This window comes from Mobula hypostoma, chromosome 12 (genome assembly GCF_963921235.1).
Source record: "Mobula hypostoma chromosome 12, sMobHyp1.1, whole genome shotgun sequence".
Taxonomy (NCBI): domain Eukaryota; kingdom Metazoa; phylum Chordata; class Chondrichthyes; order Myliobatiformes; family Myliobatidae; genus Mobula; species Mobula hypostoma.
In genome coordinates this window covers 81,829,072-81,849,730 of record NC_086108.1, presented here as the reverse complement: position 1 = coordinate 81,849,730, position 20,659 = coordinate 81,829,072, and the positions used below count along the sequence as shown (strand labels likewise).

The window sequence follows — 20,659 nt, the reverse complement described above, 5'->3', positions numbered from 1 at the left end:
CCAGTGGGTCACGGTTAGGAGGGGGAAGGGGAAGAGTCAGGTAATAGAGAGTACCCCAGTGGCTGTGCCCCTTGTCAATAGGTACTCCTGTTTGAGTACTGTTGGGGGGGACAGCTTACCTGGGGGAAGCGACAATGGCCGTGCCTCCGGCATAGAGTCCAGCCCTGTAGCTCAGAAGGGTAGGGAAAGGAAGAGGAGGGCAGTTGTAATAGGGGACTCGATAGTAAGGGGGTCAGATAGGGGATTCTGTGGATGCAGTCCAGAGACCCGGATGGTAGTTTGCCTCCCTGGTGCCAGGGTCCGGGATATTTCTGATCGTGTCCAAGATATCCTGAAGTTGGAGGGTGAGGAGCCAGAGGTCATGGTACATATAGGTACCAATGACATAGGTAGGAAAAGGGAAGAGGTCCTGAAAGGAAAATAAAGGGAGCTAGGAAGGGAGTTGAGAAAAAGAACCGCAAAGGTAGTAATCTCAGGATTACTGCCTGTGCCACGCGACAGTGAGAGTAGGAATGCAATGAGGTGGAGGATAAATGCGTGGCTGAAGGATTGGAGCGGGGGTAGGGATTCAAGTTTTTGGATCATTGGGACCCCTTTTGGCGCAGGCGTGACCTGTACAAAAAGGACGGATTACACTTGAATCCTAGGGGGACCAATATCCCGGCAGGGAGATTAGCGAGGGCTACTGAGTTGACTTCAAACTAGAATGGTTGGGGGGTGGGAATCAAATTAAAGAGGCTAGGCGAGAGGAGGTTAATTCACAACAGGGGGATGGGAACCAGTGCAGAGAGACAGAGGGGTGTAAAATGAGGGTAGAAGCAAAAAGTAGTAAGGTGAAAAGTAAAAGTGGCAGGCCGACAAATCCAGGGCAAGCATCAAAAAGAGCCACTTTTCAACATAATTGTATAAGGGCTAAGAGAGTTGTAAAAGCGCGCCTGAAGGCTTTGTGTGTCAATGCAAGGAGCATTCGTAACAAGGTGGATGAATTAAAGGTGCAGATTGTTATTAATGAATATGATATAGTTGGGATCACAGAGACATGGCTCCAGGGTGACCAAGGATGGGAGCTCAACATTCAGGGATATTCAATATTCAGGAGGGATAGACATGAAAGAAAAGGAGGTGGGGTGGCGTTGCTGGTTAGAGAGGAGATTAACGCAATAAAAAGGAAGGACATAAGCCGGGAAGATGTGGAATCGATATGGGTAGAGCTGCATAACACTAAGGGGCAGAAATCACTGGTGGGAGTTGTGTACAGGCCACCTAACAGTAGTAGTGAGGTTGGGGATGGTATTAAACAGGAAATTAGAAATGTGTGCAATAAAGGAACAGCAGTTATAATGGGTGACTTCAAACTACATGTAGATTGGGTGAACCAAATTGGTAAGGCTGCTGAGGAAGAGGATTTCTTGGAATGTATGCGGGATGGTTTTTTGAACCAACATGTCGAGGATCCAACCAGAGAGCAGGCTATTCTGGACTGGGTATTGAGCAATGAAGAAGGGTTAATTAGCAATCTTGTCGTGAGAGGCCCCTTGGGTAACAGCGACCATAATATGGTGGAATTCTTCATTAAGATGGAGAATGACATAGTTAATTCAGAAACAAAGGTTCTGAACTTAAAGAAGGGTAACTTTGAAGGTATGAGACGTGAATTAGCTAAGATAGACTGGCAAATGACACTTAAAGAGTTGACAGTGGATATGCAATGGCAAGCATTTAAAGATCGCGTGGATGAACTACAACAATTGTTCATCCCAGTTTGGCAAAAGAATAAATCAAGGAAGGTAGTGCACCCGTGACTGACAAGGGAAATTAGGGATAGTATCAATTCCAAAGAAGCAGCATACAAATTAGCCAGAAAAAGTGGCTCACCTGAGGACTGGGAGAAATTCAGAGTTCAGCCGAGGAGGACAAAGGGCTTAATTAGGAAGGGGAAAAAAGATTATGAGAGAAAACTGGCAGGGAACATAAAAACTGACTGTAAAAGCTTTTATAGAAATGTGAAAAGAAAAAGATTGGTTAAGACAAATGTAGGTCCCCTACAGACAGAAACAGGTGCATTGATTATGGGGAGCAAGGACATGGCAGACCAATTGAATAACTACTTTGGCTCTGTCTTCACTAAGGAGGACATAAATAATCTTCCGGAAAAAGTAGGGGACAGAGGGTCCAGTGAGATGGAGGAACTGAGCGAAATACATGTTAGTAGGGAAGTGGTGTTAGGGAAATTGAAGGGATTGAAGGCAGATAAATCCCCAGGGCCAGATGGTCTGCATCCCAGAGTGCTTAAGGAAGTAGCCCAAGAAATAGTGGCTGCGTTAGTGATAATTTTTCAAAACTCTTCAGATTCTGGACTAGTTCCTGAGGATTGGAGGGTGGATAATGTAACCTCAATTTTTAAAAAAGGAGGGAGAGAGAAGCCAGGGAATTATAGACCGGTTAGCCTAACATTGGTGGTGGGGTAACTGCGAGAGTCAGTTATCAAAGATGTGATAACAGCACATTTGGAAAGCGGTGACATCATCGGACAAAGTCAGCATGGATTTGTGAAAGGAAAATCATGGCTGACGAATCTCATAGAATTTTTTGAGGATGTAACTAGTAGAGTGGATAGGGGAGAACCAGTGGATGTGGTATATTTGGATTTTCAAAAGGCTTTTGACAAGGTCCCACACAGGAGATTAGTGTGCAAACTTAAAGCACACGGTACTGGGGGTAAGGTATTGACGTGGATAGAGAGTTGTTTGGCAGACAGGAAGCAAAGAGTGGGAATAAACGGGACCTTTTCAGAATGGCAGGCAGTGACTAGTGGGGTACCGCAAGGCTCAGTGCTGGGACCCCAGTTGTTTACAATATATATTAATGACTTGGATGAGGGAATTAAATGCAGCATCTCCAAGTTTGCGGATGACACGAAGCTGGGCGGCAGTGTTAGCTGTGAGGAGGATGCTAACAGGATGCAGGGTGACTTGAATAGGTTAGGTGAGTGGGCAAGTTCATGGCAGATGCAATTTAATGTGGATAAATGTGAAGTTATCCACTTTGGTGGCAAAAACAGGAAAACAGATTATTATCTGAATGGTAGCCGATTAGGAAAAGGGGAGGTGCAACGAGACCTGGGTGTCATTATACACCAGTCATTGAAAGTGGGCATGCAGGTACAGCAGGCGGTGAAAAAGGCGAATGGTATGCTGGCATTTATAGCAAGAGGATTCGAGTACAGGAGCAGGGAGGTACTACTGCAGTTGTACAAGGCCTTGGTGAGACCACACCTGTAGTACTGTGTGCAGTTTTGGTCCCCTAATTTGAGGAAAGACATTCTTGCCATAGAGGGAGTACAAAGAAGGTTCACCAGATTGATTCCTGGGATGGCAGGACTTTCATATGATGAAAGACTGGATGAACTGGGCTTATACTCATTGGAATTTAGAAGATTGAGGGGGGATCTGATTGAAACGTATAAAATCCTAAAGTGATTGGACAGGCTAGATGCAGGAAGATTGTTCCCGATGATGGGGAAGTCCAGAACGAGGGGTCACAGTTTGAGGATAAAGGGGAAGCCTTTTAGAACCGAGATTAGGAAAAACTTCTTCACACAGAGAGTGGTGAATCTGTGGAATTCTCTGCCACAGGAAACAGTTGAGGCCAGTTCATTGGCTATATTTAAGAGGGAGTTAGATATGGCCCTTGTGGCTAAAGGGATCAGGGGGTATGGAGGGAAGGCTGGTGTAGGGTTCTGAGTTGGATGATCAGCCATGATCATACTGAATGGCGGTGCAGGCTCAAAGGGCCGAATGGCCTACTCCTGCACCTATTTTCTATGTTTCTAATGCAAGAAGTATCGCAGGTAAGGCCGGTCATGGATCAATACCTGGAATTATGAAATTGTATCCATTAGTGAGAATTGGTTGCAAGAGGGACAGGATTAGCAGCTCAAAATTCAGAGGTTCTGTTATTTTAGATGTGACTGAGCGGGAGGAATTAAAGGGGGGAGAGACGTTACTAGTCAGGGAAAACGTCATGGCAGTGCTCTGTCAGGACAGACCGGAGTATTCATCTAGTAAGGTGTTATTGGTGGAACTGAGAAGTAAGAAAAGAATGACCATGTTAATGAGGCTGTATTACAGACCACCCAATAGTCCGAGGGATTGAGAGGAACAAGTTTGTAGAGAAATCACGGATTGTTGCATGAAACAGAAGGTTGCATAGTAGACGCATAGCAACTTTCCACATATTGACCCTGAATCCCATTCTGTAAAAGGACTAGATGGGATAGAGTTTGTCAAATGTGCTCAGGAAAGTTTCCTTCATCAGTATGCAGAAGTCCCAATGAGGAAGCGTACGATACAGGATCTGCTATTGGGGAATGAGACAGGACAGGTGACATAAGTTTGTGTAGGGGAACACTTTGCATCTAGTGACCACACTGCCATCAGCTTCAAAGTAAATATGCAAAAAGAAAGGTCTGGTCTGCGGGTTGAGATTCTAAATTGGAGAAGGACCAATTCTGATGCATCAGAAATTATCTGTGAAGATTGGGACAGGCTGTTTTCTGGCAAAGGTGTACTTGGTAAGTGGGAGGCCTTCAAGAGTGAAATTTTGTGAGGACAAAATGTGCCTGTCAGAATAAAAGGTAAAGAGAACAAGTGTAAGGAACCTTGGTTTTGAAGAGATAGTGAGGCCCTGTTTAAGATAATAAAGGAGGTACATAGCAGGTATAGGAAAGTAGGAACAAATGAGGTGCTTATGGAATACAAGAGATGTAAGAGAACACTTAAGAAAAAAATCAGGAGGGCTAAAAGATGGCATGAGGTTGCTCTGGTAGACAACATGAAGGAGAAACCCAAGAGATTTTACAGATATGTTAAGAGCGATAGGATTGCAAGGGACAAAATTGGTAAAACATGTGCGGAGCCAAAACAGATGGGAGAGATCTTAAATACATTTTTTTGCATCTCTATTTAGTCAGGAGATAGACAAGTGTCCATGAAAGTGAGGCAAAGCAGCATCAACTTCATGGACCCTATACTAATTAAGTGGAGGAGGTGTTTACTATCCTGAGGCAAATTAGGGTGGATAAATCCCCAAGGCCTGACAATGTGTTCCCTCTGACCCTACTGGAGGAAGGTGCAGAAATTGCAGGGGCCTTAGCAGAGGTACTTATGTCATTCTTAGCGACAGAAGAGGTACCAGAGGATTGGAGAATAGCCAATGTTGTTCCGCTGTTTAAAAAAGGCTCTAAATGTAAACCAAGAAAATATAGGCCAGTGAGTCTGACATCAGTTGTGGGAAAGTTATTGGAAGGTATTCTAAGGGACCTGATATATAAGTATTTGGGCAGACAAGGACAGATTGAGGATAGTCAGCATGGCTTTGTGTGTGGTAGGTCATGTCTAACCAATCTTATGAAGTTTTTATTGAGGAAGATACCAGGAAAGTGGATGTTGTCTACATGGACTTTAGTAAAGCATTTGACAAGGTGCAGCATGGGAGGTTGGTCAAGAAGGTTCAGTCGCTCGGCATTCAAGATAAGGTTGTAAACTGGATTAGGCATTGGCTTTGTGGGAGAAGCCAGAGAGTGGTAGTAGATGGCTGACTCTCTGACTGGAGTCCTGTGAATAGTGATGTGCTGCAGGGATCAGTGCTGGGTCTGTTATGGTTTGTCATCTATATCAATGATCTAGATGATAATGTGGTTAATTGGATCAACAAATTTGTGGATGATACTAAGATTAGGGGTGTAGTGTAACAGCAGGGAAGGCTATCATGGCTTGTAGAGGGATCTGCATCAGCTGGAAAAATGGGCTGAAAAACGGCAGGTGGAATTCAATGCCGACAAGTACAAGGTACTGCACTTTGATCGGACCAACCAGAGTGGGTCTTACAAAGTGAACGGTGGGGCACCAAGGCCTGTGGTAGAACAAAGGGATTTGGGAAGACAGATTCATAATTCACTGCAAGTGCCTTTACAAGTAGATAGGGTCATAAAGAAAGCTTTTGGTACATTGGCCTTCATAAATCAATGTACTGAGCACAGGAGATGGGATGTTATGCTGAAGCTGTACAAGACGTTGGTAAGATCTAATCTGGAGTATCGTGTGGAGTTTTGGTCACCTAACTATAGGAAAGATGTAAACAAGGTTGAAAGAGTACAGAGAAAATTTACAAAGATGTTGCCGGGACCGGAGGACCTGAATTATAAGGAAAAGATTCAATAGGTTAGGATTGTATTCCCTAAGACACAGAAGATTAAGAGGAGATTTGATAGAGGTATACAAAATTATGAGGGGTATAGATAGGGTAAATGCAAGCAAGCTTTTTCCACAGGTTGGGTGGAACAATAAGCAGAGTTCATGAGTTAAGGGTGAAAGGTGAAAAGTTTAAGGGGAACATGAGGGGAAACTTCTAAGGGTTGTGGGAGTGTGGAATGAGCTGCCAGCACAAGTGGTGCAAGCGAGATTGATTTCAATGTTTAAGAGAAGTTTGGATAAATACGTGGATGGTAGGGGTATGGAGGACTATGGACCCAATGCAGGTCGATGGAAGTAGGCAGTTGAAATGATTTTAGCATGGACTAACGCCCGTATGTTGATGTACTGCTCTCTTACTTGTTTATTGTATTTTACAGTAACTTTTTTCTTGCTCTGTAGTAATGCCATAAAACAACAAATTTCATGACACATTAGTGATAATAAACCTGATTCTGGATTTGGAACATAAAGCAGTATTACATTATTTGAGAACATATGTGACACGTATCTCTTTCTTACTCACTATTCACCAAGCACTTCCCCAACTATGTAGATAATTCCATTCTATTTGAGTAATAGTGTACATTGGCTCTCACCTTGCAAGCTGTAGACAGATTGAATAAACTCCCTGCCTTGTCTCATAATCCACCTCAGATGGAATGGAATCTCGCTGCATAACGTTCACCACCAAGCTGAAAAAAATAAAAAATAATCAAAAAGTGTATTATTTTATTAAATGTCAAAGTGATTTCCTTTCAATTTGAAATGGTATGATTTTCACAGATGCATACTTGTCTGCAACAACCTGTAAAATAAGTTCTATCAATTACTTACCTAACAGTAAAGATGCCAATTACTTAGCACGTATGTTCACCAACATTTACCATTCTTTGATTCTCAAGGATCTTTTTATGAAGGAACTGATACAACAATTACAAACCCCATTTCCAGAAAAGTTGGGACATTTTCCAAAATGCAATAAAAACAAAAATCTGTGATATGTTAATACACGTGAACCTTTATTTAACTGACAAAAGTACAAAGAAAAGATTTTCAATAGTTTTACTGACCAACTTAATTGTATTTTATAAACATACACAAATTTAGAATTTGATGGCTGCAACACACTCAACAGAAGTTGGGACAGAGGCATGTTTACCATTGTGTTTCATCACCTTTCCTTTTAAAACACTTTTTAATCATTTTAGAACTGAGGATACTAATTGTAGTAGATTTGCAATTGGAAATGTTGTCCATTCTTGCTTGATGTAAGACTTCAGCTGCTCAACAGTCCGTGATCTCCGTTGTCTGATTCTCCTCTTCATGATGCGCCATACATTTTCAATAGGAGATAGATCTGGACTGGCAGCAGGCCAGTCAAGCACACGCACTCTGTGTCTACAAAGCCACACTGTTGTAGCCCGTGTAGAATGTGGTCTGGCATTGTCCTGCTGAAATAAGCATGGACGTCCCGGGAACAGACGTCACCTTGACGGCAACATATGTCTCTCTAAAATCCTAATATATGCCTCAGAGTCAATGGTACCTTCACATACATGCAACTCACCCATACCGTGGGCACTGATGCACCCCCATACCATCACAGATGCTGGCTTTTGCACCTTCGTTGATAACAATCTGGATGGTCGTTTTCATCTTTGACACGGAGAACTCGACGCCCGTTTTTTCCGAAAACTAGCTGAAATGTGGACTCATCTGACCACAGCACACGGTTCCACAGTCTCTCGGTCCATCTGAGATGAGCTCGGGCCCAGAGAACTCGCCGGCGTTTCTGCGCAGAGTTGGTATATGGCTTCCTCCTTGCGTAATACAGTTTCAAGTTGCATTTCTGGATGCGGCGACGGACTGTGTTGAGTGACAATGGTTTTCTGAAGTACTCCTGAGCCCAGGTGGCTATAATTGACTAACAATTCTCTCACAAATTTTGGCACAAACAGGTGAGCTACGACCCATCCTTGCTTGCAAAGACTGAGCTTTTGATGGACGCTACTTTTACACCCAGTCATGATATCTCACCTGCTACCAATTAGCCTGCTTAATGTGGAGTCTTCCAAACTGGTGTTACTTGAATATTCTGTGCACTTTTCAATCTTATTTTAACTCTGTCCCAACTTTTGTTGAGTGTGTTGCAGCCATCAAATTCTAAATTTGTGTATATTTACAAAATACAATTAAGTTGGTCAGTAAAACTATTGAAAATCTTTTCTTTGTACTTTTGTCAGTTAAATAAAGGTTCACGTGAATTAACGTATCACAGATTTTGTTTTTATTGCATTTTGGAAATCATCCCAACTTTTCTGGAAATGGAGTTTGTACATGGTAAATAGAAATTTCTTTATGCGATATGTGCAATTATCAGGAAAAAAAAGTCATAGAATGAGCCCAGAGCTTTGGAGGAAAATCACAAGTTAACAGCTGCTGTAAGCATATTCTTTAATTGCATCTTGTGACAAATTCTTGAAAAGAGTTCTGGTACTTTCATCATACATAGGTAACAAGCTATTTATATAGAAGTGGAACTAACAGAAAAAAATAAATGCAATTGGGGTATTTGCCATTTGGCTCAACTCCAAATAAATTCCTGCCAATACTGAAGGATCAAAGAAAAAAAACAAAAAACAGCTTAAAAAGCTAATACTATGCTAACTGTAGTTTAAATCTGGATTAAGTTTTTATGGCACTTTAGCCCCTCACATGTTAAAACGTAACTATCTTAAAATGCAGTACAAGTACAATACACAACTGTTATTTAAAGAACTGCATTTTAATAGTTTACTAGCATTTCAAAATTTTGGACTAAAAATATGAGCATGTTCAAGAAAATTGCCCACATACCATCAAAGACAAGGACTTGGGCTTACTGACAGGATTGCAACATCCAATCTGTCAATTTACTCTGATGGTGAGCTCCAGAGTGCAGCAATATAGCCCAGTTTTGTTAAGATTCCCAAGGACTAACTTGGGGCATCACCACTTTGACCATGTACTAGACTGTGTGGAGATGGATTTGAAGGCAAATTACTCAGAAAAAATAATTTTAATTATGTTTTCGTCAACTTTATTTCTTTTTATATTCTTTGTTAAAAAAGACAATCAATTTAATGTGTTTTAAACATATCTTACTAAGGGAGGTAATATCACTGCTGAGATCATGCCACTAGAAACTGGAACACTCCTAGCTACTAAGATTAGCACTTTGAATCCAGATCGAGTGTAGGGAAGGGCTATAAATGGCAATTCCATATCTGAACCTGATCAATAAGATTGGATCTATCATCTTTGTGATGACTCCAATTACCAAATAACTTGGCAGGAAATAAGAAATAAAACATGCAAGCTTTGCTTTCTGATAAATAAAATGTAAAAATTGGAAAAGAATGAAAACCAGACTCAAAAACAAACCTTAAACCTCCTGCTTTCAGAAAATTTTCACAGAAGGATTTTGCACAGTTTCTTGCCATCTCATCATCTGATGTAGGCATCAGCTTAGAACTAAGAACCTGCACAAACAGAATAAAATCTAAATCAAGAGCTGCAGTGTACATACACTCTTAACAGTCTGAAAGGAAATGAAAACCACAAACGAAGAATTTTCAAATCAATTTCATATCCTAATCCAAATGGAGTCTCAGATTACATTCTTCTGACTATCATCCCATGGCATTAGCATCAACCATTACGAAATGCTTTGACTGGCCGGTCATGGAGCGCATTAAAGCCTTTCTCCTGGCCATGTTGGATCTTTTCGAGGTTGCTTAAAACAGATGATGCTATAGCCTCTGCCATCCACTCTGTCCTGTCCCACCTGGAAAATGGGGCCTCATATGTCAGACTGTTTATAGACTTCAGTTCCATGTTTAACAACATCATACCCGAGAAACTGGTGGGGAAACTGTCCTCATTGGGTCTAAACGCCTCCCTTTGTAACTGGATCCTGGTTTTCTTGATAGAAAGGCCACAGTTAATCCGTGTGGGCAGCAACGTCTCTAGTCCCATTATGCTGAGCATTGGTGTTCCCTTGGCTGTATGCTCAGGCCACTGCTGTTCATACTATTGATGCATGACCGTGTTGCAGGACAGCACAAACCATATCAAGTTTGTGGATGACACAGTAGTGGACTGTGGATGAGTCAGCGTACAGAGAGGAAGTGAAGTTGCTGGTGGACTGGTGAAGAGCAACAACAACCCAAGTCTGAACATGGAGAAGACCAAGGAAATGACTGTGGACATTAGCAAGGTGCAGATGAACCACTATGCTCTGCGCATACATGGCTCCTCTGTAGGCAGAGTTAAGTGCTCCAAGTTCTTGGGAGTTCAACATCACGTATGACCTCACCTGGTACCTTAACATCATCTCCCTGAATAAGAAGGCACAGAAGTGTCTCCACTTCCTGAAGAGATTGAGGCCAGTGATTCTCTCCCCCCCACCCCAGCTTAACTGAATTTTTCAGGAGCACTGGACCAGAAATCCCTACAAAGGACTGTGAGAACAGCTGAGAGGATCATTTAGGTCTCCATTCCATCCATCAGGGACATTTATCAGCGGCCCTTAGTATTGTCAATGATCCCACCCATCCATCTGGCATCCTCTTTGAAATTCTACCATCAAGCAGGAGATTCCAATGCATAATGACAAGAGCAATCAAGATGGGAAACAGTTTCTTCTCTCAGGTCATTGGGCTTATCTTGCTTCGCCCAGGGGCAGCTCGTCCACCTTTGGTCCCCATCTGCCACCCAGCTCTCACCTGTGGCACCAAAAAACCATTTTTATGCGACAGTGGCCGCACCCCAGTACACTGCTTTGACAGGCAGACTAAACCAGGTGAGAGTAGCTGGAAACCTCCAACCCCGGTGAGATAGAGATACACCTACCCCAGCATGCACAGCCAGTTCCAGCGGACCGGACAGATGAGATCAACCACAAGATCCAAGGGCCAAGGCAGCAGCGGTGCAATGCTTCATGGGAGGGCAAAGGGCACGACAAGGTACCATGGCTAGCCACTGCAGCCCAGGAAGTCTCTAGTTGTGACGATTTTTTGCACCATTGCACCAAGATTTTTGAGGCCAAGAAAGTGGAACTGCCCCAGTGCCACTGCCTTTTCACTATAAAACTCTTCCTGCATAGGTTTCATTGGAAATGATGGATAACCAACATGCACAACACATAATAAAACTTAAGATACCTTATATAAACTTCTTATACACAATTAAAATATACAGTAACTGATGTAACCATTCTGACTTGTACTCAAATGTCTAAATATCTTTTCCAAAGTCATTACAAGTACACTTTTGTGCAAATCAACTTACTCTTTTAACATCACATTTAGAATACAGTGGATTCTGGTTAATTCGGTGTTTGGTTAATTGAAGGAGCTGCTTCCGTGGGACAACTTCTAAAGAACAAAAGCTAATCAAGAAAATAACCAGGATTCCCTTTGTTTACTTGGATCACGATGCTACTTAATTGGGGCAGAAGGTCGTTACTGAACTGTTTCAAACTAGCATCAGTCACGTTCAGTTGTTTGGCTGTTAGACACCACACAGTACGAAGAGTGAACATTTTTAAAATGGCATCAGTTGCGTATGTTTGTGTTCAAAAAGCAGTAATTTTTGTCACTGATAGTTGGCGAGAAATAAACAGCAAGACAATTCAGAACTGTTTTGCTCACTACAATTTCATGCATTTGGGCTTGAAAATAGCAGAAACTGCTGTAGTGAAAATGAAATAATTTCACGACTTTAGCAAATTAGGAACTATGAAGAATTTGAAGGTATTGACAATCGGTGTTCGGACCTGAGGACTTAATTTGGTTTGGAATGTTGCTGTTTGCATGATTTGTGTTTTCTTTTTTCTTGTGCATCGAGAGTTGGTCTTTTATTTGTTTTCTTTAATTGAGTTCTTTTGGATTTCATGCTTTATGGCTACCCGCGAGCAAACACAACTCAAGGTTGTTAATTTTTACACTCTTTGATAATAAATATCTTGAATCTTGAATTATCTTGAATGTAACAATGAAAATTAAGATTTGAAGGATGCATTTGTGAAGGCAGTCCATTATTTGCTCTGGGTGTCTGTACTGATTTTGGTCAGTTACATTCAATCAAAAACACACAGCATCATTATGTTGGATGAATTTTTCAGTCAATATCTATTAGGAACTAATGCAGTTTTATAGTACTGGTAATACTGGTTTTGTTCTGTATTTTGTTCTGAGCTGTTCTGTATTTCATTTAAATATATAAATTGTACTCAGTTAAATAGTAGTTTGTCGTTTTTTTAAAAAACTATTTCCATTAAACTTCAGCTGATCGGGTTAGCCACTCAGTTGGGCCAAGATATATCGGTCCCAATGTGTCCCAATTAACCGGAATCCATTGTATAACCAAACTCTTTTCAAACTTCTGTGATCAGCATGAAATCAGGAATCAAATCTGTGAGTGTTTTTAAAATTTACCAAAACTCACATTATACAATAATTCCACAAAGAGCTAATAGATAATAAGGTCTTACTAAATAACAAGAACAGTTCAAACCTCTAGGTTATAAAGTACTCTGAAGGGGGACATTCCCGGTGCTGACGATCTAAACAGGCTCTCCAGAATAGTATTTGCACTAGGTTGATGCTGCTGCTTTGAAGAAAGTGAAGGCGACTTGGAAGTTTGGTGATTGGAATCGGTCAACAATGTTTTCTGCTGAATATCAAAAAGCCTCAGTTTAAAGGATGATACAAATTTTAAGCACTGTACTTTAAAAGTGAAAATAAGTTTAAAAGGTTTAACATATCAGATCAAAACCTTTCAATTCAAAGAAAACTACTGTATTGGAGAATCAGCTCAAATAATATACTCTGGTTTCTGAAAAGGAACTTGAAACTGCAACTGTTGGGCTCAAGTGTGCTAACACCAAGCTAGGTTGACAATCTGAAATAAATAGAAAATATAATCTAACAAACCAACTCAAAGCCAAATCAGGGACCATTGATCCACAGAAAGACCCTGGGGTGCAAGTTTATATCTCCCTGAAACTGGTAACAAGAGGATAGGGAGGTAAAGACCGTGTAAAGCAAGCTTCATTGGTCAGCATACCAATTATATATAAAAAAAAACCTGAAGTTCTGTTGACCTATCTAAAACTTTGGTTAAGACACATTTGAAATATTAAGTGCACCTCTTGTTGCCATGCTATAGGTAGGATGTGGAGGTGCAGAAGAAGTCCGGCTGGATGCTTCCTGGATTGGTATGCATTAATTATATGGGGAAGTTGAACAAACTTACACTGTTTCCACAGGAGTGGAATCTGAGGGATGAACTGACATAAGTTTATAAAATAATGAGAGTCATAAATAAGATAGATAGTCAAAGTCTTTTTCCCAGGGTCAAATGGTTAAATACCAGATGGCACAGGTTTAGCATCAGAGTTAAATGTTTAAAGGAGAGGTGTGAGAAAAGATGTTTTTCATTATTAATTTACATACAGAATGGCAGTTGCCAGGAGGGCATTACTAAGGAGTTGGCATCAAATACAATGCCAGTACTTGAGGTACTGAAATAAATACATAAAGGGCCAGAGAATGGGAGAATATGGACCATGTGTAGGTAGAATGGATTAGTTTAGATTAGCATGATGGTCAGTCTGACATGGCAAGGTGAAGGATCTCTACCTAAACTGCACTGTTTATATTCTATATAAAACATGTCCAAGTTTCTGCTGTTCGTTATGGGGCATGCAACCTCCTTTGATTCAATTATGAGCTTCAGTAAGTGAAATATTTTGAATATACACAAACATTACACAATGAACCATGTACTAACAACACATACAAAACGCTGGAAACTCATCAAGTCAGGCAGCCTCTGCAGAGGGGAATAAACGTCAACATTTCAGGTCAAGTCCCTTCAATACTGGTAAGGAAGTAGTTGGGAGGGGGGGAGAGAAGAGATAAGTAGAAAGGTGTAAGGCTGAAGGAGTAATCTAATGGGAAAGGACAGTGGACCATTGAAGGAAGGAAAGGAAGGAGGACACAAGAGGGAGGTGATAGTAGGTGAGAAGGGCTGAGAGGGTAACCAGAATGGAAAAAGAGGAGAGAGGAGAGTGGAGAAATTACTGGAAGTTGGAGAAATCAATGTTTATGATATCAGGTGTTGTGTGACAAGTGCTAAACCTGCCCGTAGACTTCCTCCCTCACCACTATTCAGGGCCCCAGAAAGTCCTTCCAGTGAGGGAACACTTCACCTGTGAGACAGTCAGGGTCATCTACTGCACACAGTGTGGCCTCCTCTATATTGTTGAGTCACAGCAAAGATTGGGGTCCGCTTTGAAGAGCACCTTTGCTCTTAATGCTGCAAAAGACAGGATCTCCCAGTAACTACCCACTTAAATTTACCTTTCCATTCTGACATGTCTGTCTCAGGGTGCATGAGCAACACCTCATACTCCATTTTAGTAGCCCGATGGCATGAACATCGATTTCTCCAACTTACAGTAATTTCAACCCTCTGCTCCCCCTCCTTCCTTTTCTTCCATATTCCACTGTCCTCTCCCATTAGATTCCTGCTTCTTCAGGCCTTTAGCTCTGCCCACCCATCCTCTCTCATCTGCTCACTCCATTCTCCCATACTCACCCACCTGGTTTCACCTATCACATGCCAGCTTGTAATTCTTTCCCTCCCCACTTCTTTTTCTGACTTCAGCACACTTCCTTTGTAGTCCCGATGAAGGATCTTGACCCGAAATATCGAGTGTTTATTTCTCTTTATAGATGTAGCATGACTTGCTGAGCTCTTCCAGCATTTTGCATGTGCTGCCCATGATTTCCAGCATCTACAGAATCTTACATACTAATCCAAATTCCATTTTCAATCTCCAAATTCCTCAAGAAAGCAATCAAAACTCTGAAGTTAAGGAAATTAAATTTTTGTTAAGAATGTTGGCCCTGGAATAGCAACCTCTGTAACATTAAAGGTTAGACAAAGACAGTATTTCATGGTCATCCAGCCACAATGGTGAATGGTAGGGTTATTGGATATCATTTAAAAACAGTGCAAATTACGTTGCCTCTGGCCTGTAATTCTAAAACAGGGGTTGCCAGCCCTTTTTTTAAATGCAACAGAGCCATAAAACTAATCAAGGGGTCTGTGGACTCCAGGTTGGGAAACCCTTGTTCTAAAAGGAACAGTCAGAATTCAGTCACCTTGTTCACTCACTCACATCTGTACAATCATACATTTTACTACTGTCTGTGCACAGAACTCACAGAAGTTGACCAGTGATCATAAAAGTGGATGTTTTCCTACCTTGGCAAGAGCAGGTTTACTTTACCAGACCTTTCTTCTGGGCTACATTTTCAAGCCATCAACTATAGATTGAGTATCTCTACATTTTCACAAGAGTGCATTTATATAAAAATAGAAAAGAAAGTGAAGAAAAAAAGGGTTATTACTTTTCTTCCTAAAGCATCAAGTGTATCCAGTGCTTCCTGAATGGCAGGATCAGTTGGAACCAATAGCAGCAACTTTCTAACACGCACTGTTATCCTGAAACAGCAACATAAAGAGATTTTTTAAAAACTCAACAGTTTGAGATGACATTAGAATGCAGCAATTTTAAGCTAGAAGAGTTCCGTGGCTTAGAGTTCACAAATATTGTCCTTTACTTTTCATTCTCCACTCCCTTTAGACTTATGACTGTGAGACTCAGTATAGCTCTAATACCATACTTAAGTTTGCTGACAATGCCACTATCTTTGGCCAAATCAAAGGTGGTGACAAATCAGCACATAAGAGGGAGACTGAAAATCTGGCTGAATGGTGCCACAACAACAACTTCTTACTCAACTTCAGCAAGGCCAAGGAGCTGACTATTGACTTCAGGAGGAGGAAACCAAAGGTCTATGAACTAATACTCCTTGGGGCATCAGAGGTGAAGAGTGTCAGCATCCTTAAATTCTTTGGCATTATCATTTCAGATTCCTGCTTCTTCAGCCCTTTAGCTCTTCCACCTATCCTCTCCCATCTTCTTACTCCATTTCCCCCATCCTCACCCACCTGGTTTCACCTATCACATGTCAGTATATAAATGTCATTACAAAGAAAGTAAGGCAGCGCCTCTTCTTTTTTTTAGAAATTTGCGACGATTCAGCATGTTATCGAAAACTGTGACAAACTTCTGCAGATATGCGGTGCAGAATGTATTGACTGGTTGCATCACAGCCTGGTGTGGAAACACCAATACTCTTGAAAGGAAATGCCTGCAAAAAGTAGTGGATACAGCTCAGTTCAGTATGTGTAAAGCCCTCCCACCACTGAACACATCTACACAGAGCACTGTCACAGGGAAGCAGCATCCATCATCAAGGACGCCCCACCATTCAGACCATGTTCTCTTCTCACTGGCTGCCCAACTGGAAGGTGGTACAGGAGCCTCAGGACCAACATCAACAGGTTCAGGAACAGTTATTACCCCTCATCCATCAGGCTCCTGAACCAGATGGGGTAACTTCACTCACCCCATCACTGAACTGTTCCCATAACCTATGGACTCAATTTCAAGGACTCTTCATCTCAAGTTCTCAATATTAATTATCATTTCATTTTTTAAAAATTTCCTTTTGTATTTGCATAGTTTGTTGCCTCTTGCATTTTGGTTGTTTATCCGTCTTGTTGGGTGCAGTCTTTCACTAATTCTATTGTGTTTCTTGTATTCACTGTGAATGTGTGAATGAAAATGAAAGAGTTATATATGGTGACATACATGTACTTAGATAATAAATTTACTTTGAACTTTATGAATACTTCAAATGATAATAAAAAGTAAAGCAAATGCAAAACATGCATTTTAACCCTTTGTGGGACAGTTTTAAAAAAAATCCCACTTCAGTGTTTTGAATCCCGGTATTTTTAAATGATTAAATTCAAAGTTCAAGGATAAGGTTTGTGTTTGAGATATTATTAGTATTTAAGCTCTTCTCATGCTGTGGGAACAGCAAGTGTGAGGCACATATTAATGACTTTATACTGTCTCAATTCGGCATTCTTGTAGTTTTCCCAAATGGAAATAAGAACTTTGCTTGTGAAGTAGGGAACAGCGCATTATCTTTAGTGTTCCTCAAACTATGTGTACAGTAGCATCAATGGCAAAAGGACTGCCTCCTTGTTCCCCAATTCTTGTAATTGATACCGCTCTATACACAGAGGTTTCTTCTGAAAATAATACAAATACGCAACCATTCTGTGTGGAATTTTGGAATCTCACCTTGGTTCTTCAAGATTGGCAAGCTGATAAAGCATATCAAACACATTACACACAAGTGCCATCACAACACCCGGCAATGATTTCTCCTGTTGCAAAGGTAAAGAAACTAGTCAGATGCATACTGACAGAAGACAGAGAAAATACAAGCAATACTTGCATCAATTTCAGACTCCATTCTGCACAAATTGAAGTTTCAATTTAAAACTACACATCGCACAAGTAAAAATACTTTAGCATTTTAGCACAAATTGCATTAGCATATGTGTAAACAGCTACACATGCAGTTTGCACAGCATACTTTGTTACTAGCTTTTTATCGTTATAATCCACACCAGATAATGAAACCAATGTGCAGTGGGAATAGAAAATGAAGCTACTTTTGAAGAATATTGCAAAGCACCATCCCACTTCTACAAATGCACTATAGCGTTGAGATATACTGTACCTTATGTGAATCTCAGTAAATTCATTTAGTCAATACAAACAATACAAGGTCCAATAAATGTCAATGAAAGATGATTAGATAAGCTAAAAGCATTTGGCTACAATGCTTGTAGAAACTCTCCTGCTCTTCTTTGAAAAGGACAGTGAGATTTTTTTTTTACACTAACTGGCTCATATACGACAATGCAGCACACGATCATTAATGTACTGAAGGGTCAGATTACTGTACTCTTGTTTCTGGAATGGAACTTGAACCCACATCTCTTGGACTTAGTTGAGCTAACACCAGCTACGTTGATAGTTTAAAACATATAAAAACTGCCATCTAACCAATCTACATAAGGGCAAATACTGACTGAATAATCAGAGGTACCAAGAGGAGCAAACAGGAAATCTGCCTAAAAATATTTTACCTGTCTCATTGCAAGTTAATAATTTAAAATCCTTTTGCTTAAACTGAATACATGGACATAACCAATTAAGGTCGTTTTATGTACAAGTGAGGTCCAATATCAAATGACCAAATTACACCTTCCTTCACTTAAGGACTTTGCATGATTTTCCATTACTTCAAGTTACACAAGTGCTCTAACCTGTTCCATGGCATATGCTGAGTTGAATACACTACTACTAGTGGATGAGTCAACAGAACTTCCTGAGGGTGTCCCCATTACAGGCATCTTCACAGTCAGTAATTGTTCATCTGCAAACCCCAACTGGTGAAGTAGCTTCTGATCTTTGTTCATGGTGAGCTGGAAGAAAATAAAACTGTCAATACAGATTTTCTCAAAAAGCAGAAATAAGACAACATAAAAAATGTTTAACGTAACACATTAAGAATCTGAAATAACAACCAGATAGCATTATTTTGGCAAAACTATTTAAAATGTACATTAACTTGCATAGGTTATTTCCTCTTTCTGACATGTTGATTTAATTATTCAAGCATTTCAAAATGGGCACAAACACATTGATATACCTACATATCTGCAATTATCTTTTGCCACCAACTGTTAAATGAGTGTTCACTGGAGATATATCTAAGTTGAAGGGAAAATGAATATATAATTGGTGCTCCAGGGATCACAGTTGGACTTATAACTGTTTCTAATTTACATCATTCACTTGGAAAATGGAATTGGAGGAGGCAGCTCAGAATTAACAGTACATTGAAAAATCTAAGAGGGCATTGCAAAGGATATTTTGGAAAATCTGGGACTTTCAAGGTGCCCAATTCCAATGACAATGCTAAACAAGCAGACATTAACGAGATTAAAAATATCTTCAAAGCTTAACTGTCAGAAAGTTCACAAATACAATAGGTAATGCCTTGGTGAAACATCACAACCAGGTTATTTAATACTGGCCACATACACACATAGAAGGCATTTAACAATAGAGCCAATAGAATAAAAAAAAATACCGATGCTGGAACTAGGCAATGAAGAAATTTCTGGAATCACTCCCAAGTTGGCAAACTTGGCTACAACACAACAGATTCCTTCAACTATTCAACAGTAAATATCATTCTGTCACACACTACTAGTTACTTGCCAATCTGAAACACATACAATTTTCCCTGACTCTATTTTATGATTAGTTAATCCCCTTTACTTGCTTAAAAAAAAATCCTAATACCATGAGCTATTGCTTGGTGTAGTAACTGTTAATGTGACATCTTACTGAATGTTATTTTGCAAACAAAAATACCATTAGTGTAGCTCTCCTTTATGCACCCTGCTAGTTACATCCTCAATGCAGAAGCTAAAATAAAGTTGTCAACAATTTATTCACACCTGCCACTTTTTACTTTCTATTAATTCCCAATCCATCTCAATACTAGTCAAAGAGTCAGAGTAACAGAGCATGGAAATGTGCCCCTTGGCCCAACTGGTCTACACTGACCACAACATCACCCCTGTTAGCTCTAGTTGCCTGCATTCAGACCATAACTCTCCAAGCCCATTCCTTCCATGCACCTATCCAAATGCCTTCTAAACATTGCCATTGTACCTGCCTCAGCCACTTTCTTTGGCAGCTCTGTGAGATCACCCCTTATTCTCCTGCACTCCAAGGAATAAAGATACAGCATGGCCAACCTCTCCTTCTAATTCAGGCTCTCTTGTCCAGGCAGCATTCTTGTAATTCTCTTCTACACCATCTCCAGCTTGGAAATATCTTTCTTATAACAGGGTGAACAAAACTGTACAAACTCCAAGTGCAGCCTCATTGATGACTTCCATATCTGTAACATAATGTCCCTATTCCTAAGTTCGATGCCCTGACTAATGAAGGGCAGCAAGCTAAATTACTTTTTCACCACTTGGTCACTATCAGTGAACTGTGTACTTGTACTCCCAGGTCCAAATGTTCCACAACTGTCATCAGTGTCCTGCCATTCACTGTGCAAGTCCGACCTGATCTGAATGACCAAACTGCGTCACCTCACATTTATCCAAGTGGAAATCAATTTGCCATTCCTCAGCCCACCTCCCTAACTGATCAATGCCTCTGATTCATTGTAACCTATTTCACTAATCAGCAAGACCCCTCAATTTAGCATCATCAGCAAACCTGTAAATCGTGCCACATAACTTGCATTAAAATATTATTCTACCCTGTGGTTGGGTAAATAAGGATATCAGGAATATATTGCACAAAAAAAAAACAGGTGATGTGCAAGTTT

At 40.6% G+C, this 20,659-nt stretch overlaps 1 protein-coding gene across 5 annotated transcripts in view; it reads right to left on the bottom strand.

The window, feature by feature from the left end:
• usp24 (ubiquitin specific peptidase 24) overlaps positions 1–20,659 on the bottom strand; it is a 262,902-nt gene that overhangs the window by 115,652 nt on the left and 126,591 nt on the right. For 3 of the 5 annotated variants that reach the window (XM_063064478.1, XM_063064480.1, XM_063064482.1), the window contains 6 exons: positions 18,567–18,725; positions 17,530–17,615; positions 15,719–15,812; positions 12,813–12,971; positions 9,678–9,775; positions 6,851–6,946 (listed from right to left, as the gene is read on the bottom strand). In XM_063064478.1, the coding sequence (XP_062920548.1) occupies positions 6,851–6,946; positions 9,678–9,775; positions 12,813–12,971; positions 15,719–15,812; positions 17,530–17,615; positions 18,567–18,725 (692 nt within the window). The remainder of the gene's footprint in view (positions 1–6,850; positions 6,947–9,677; positions 9,776–12,812; positions 12,972–15,718; positions 15,813–17,529; positions 17,616–18,566; positions 18,726–20,659) is intronic. The other 2 variants (XM_063064479.1, XM_063064481.1) reach the window with 1 other exon arrangement.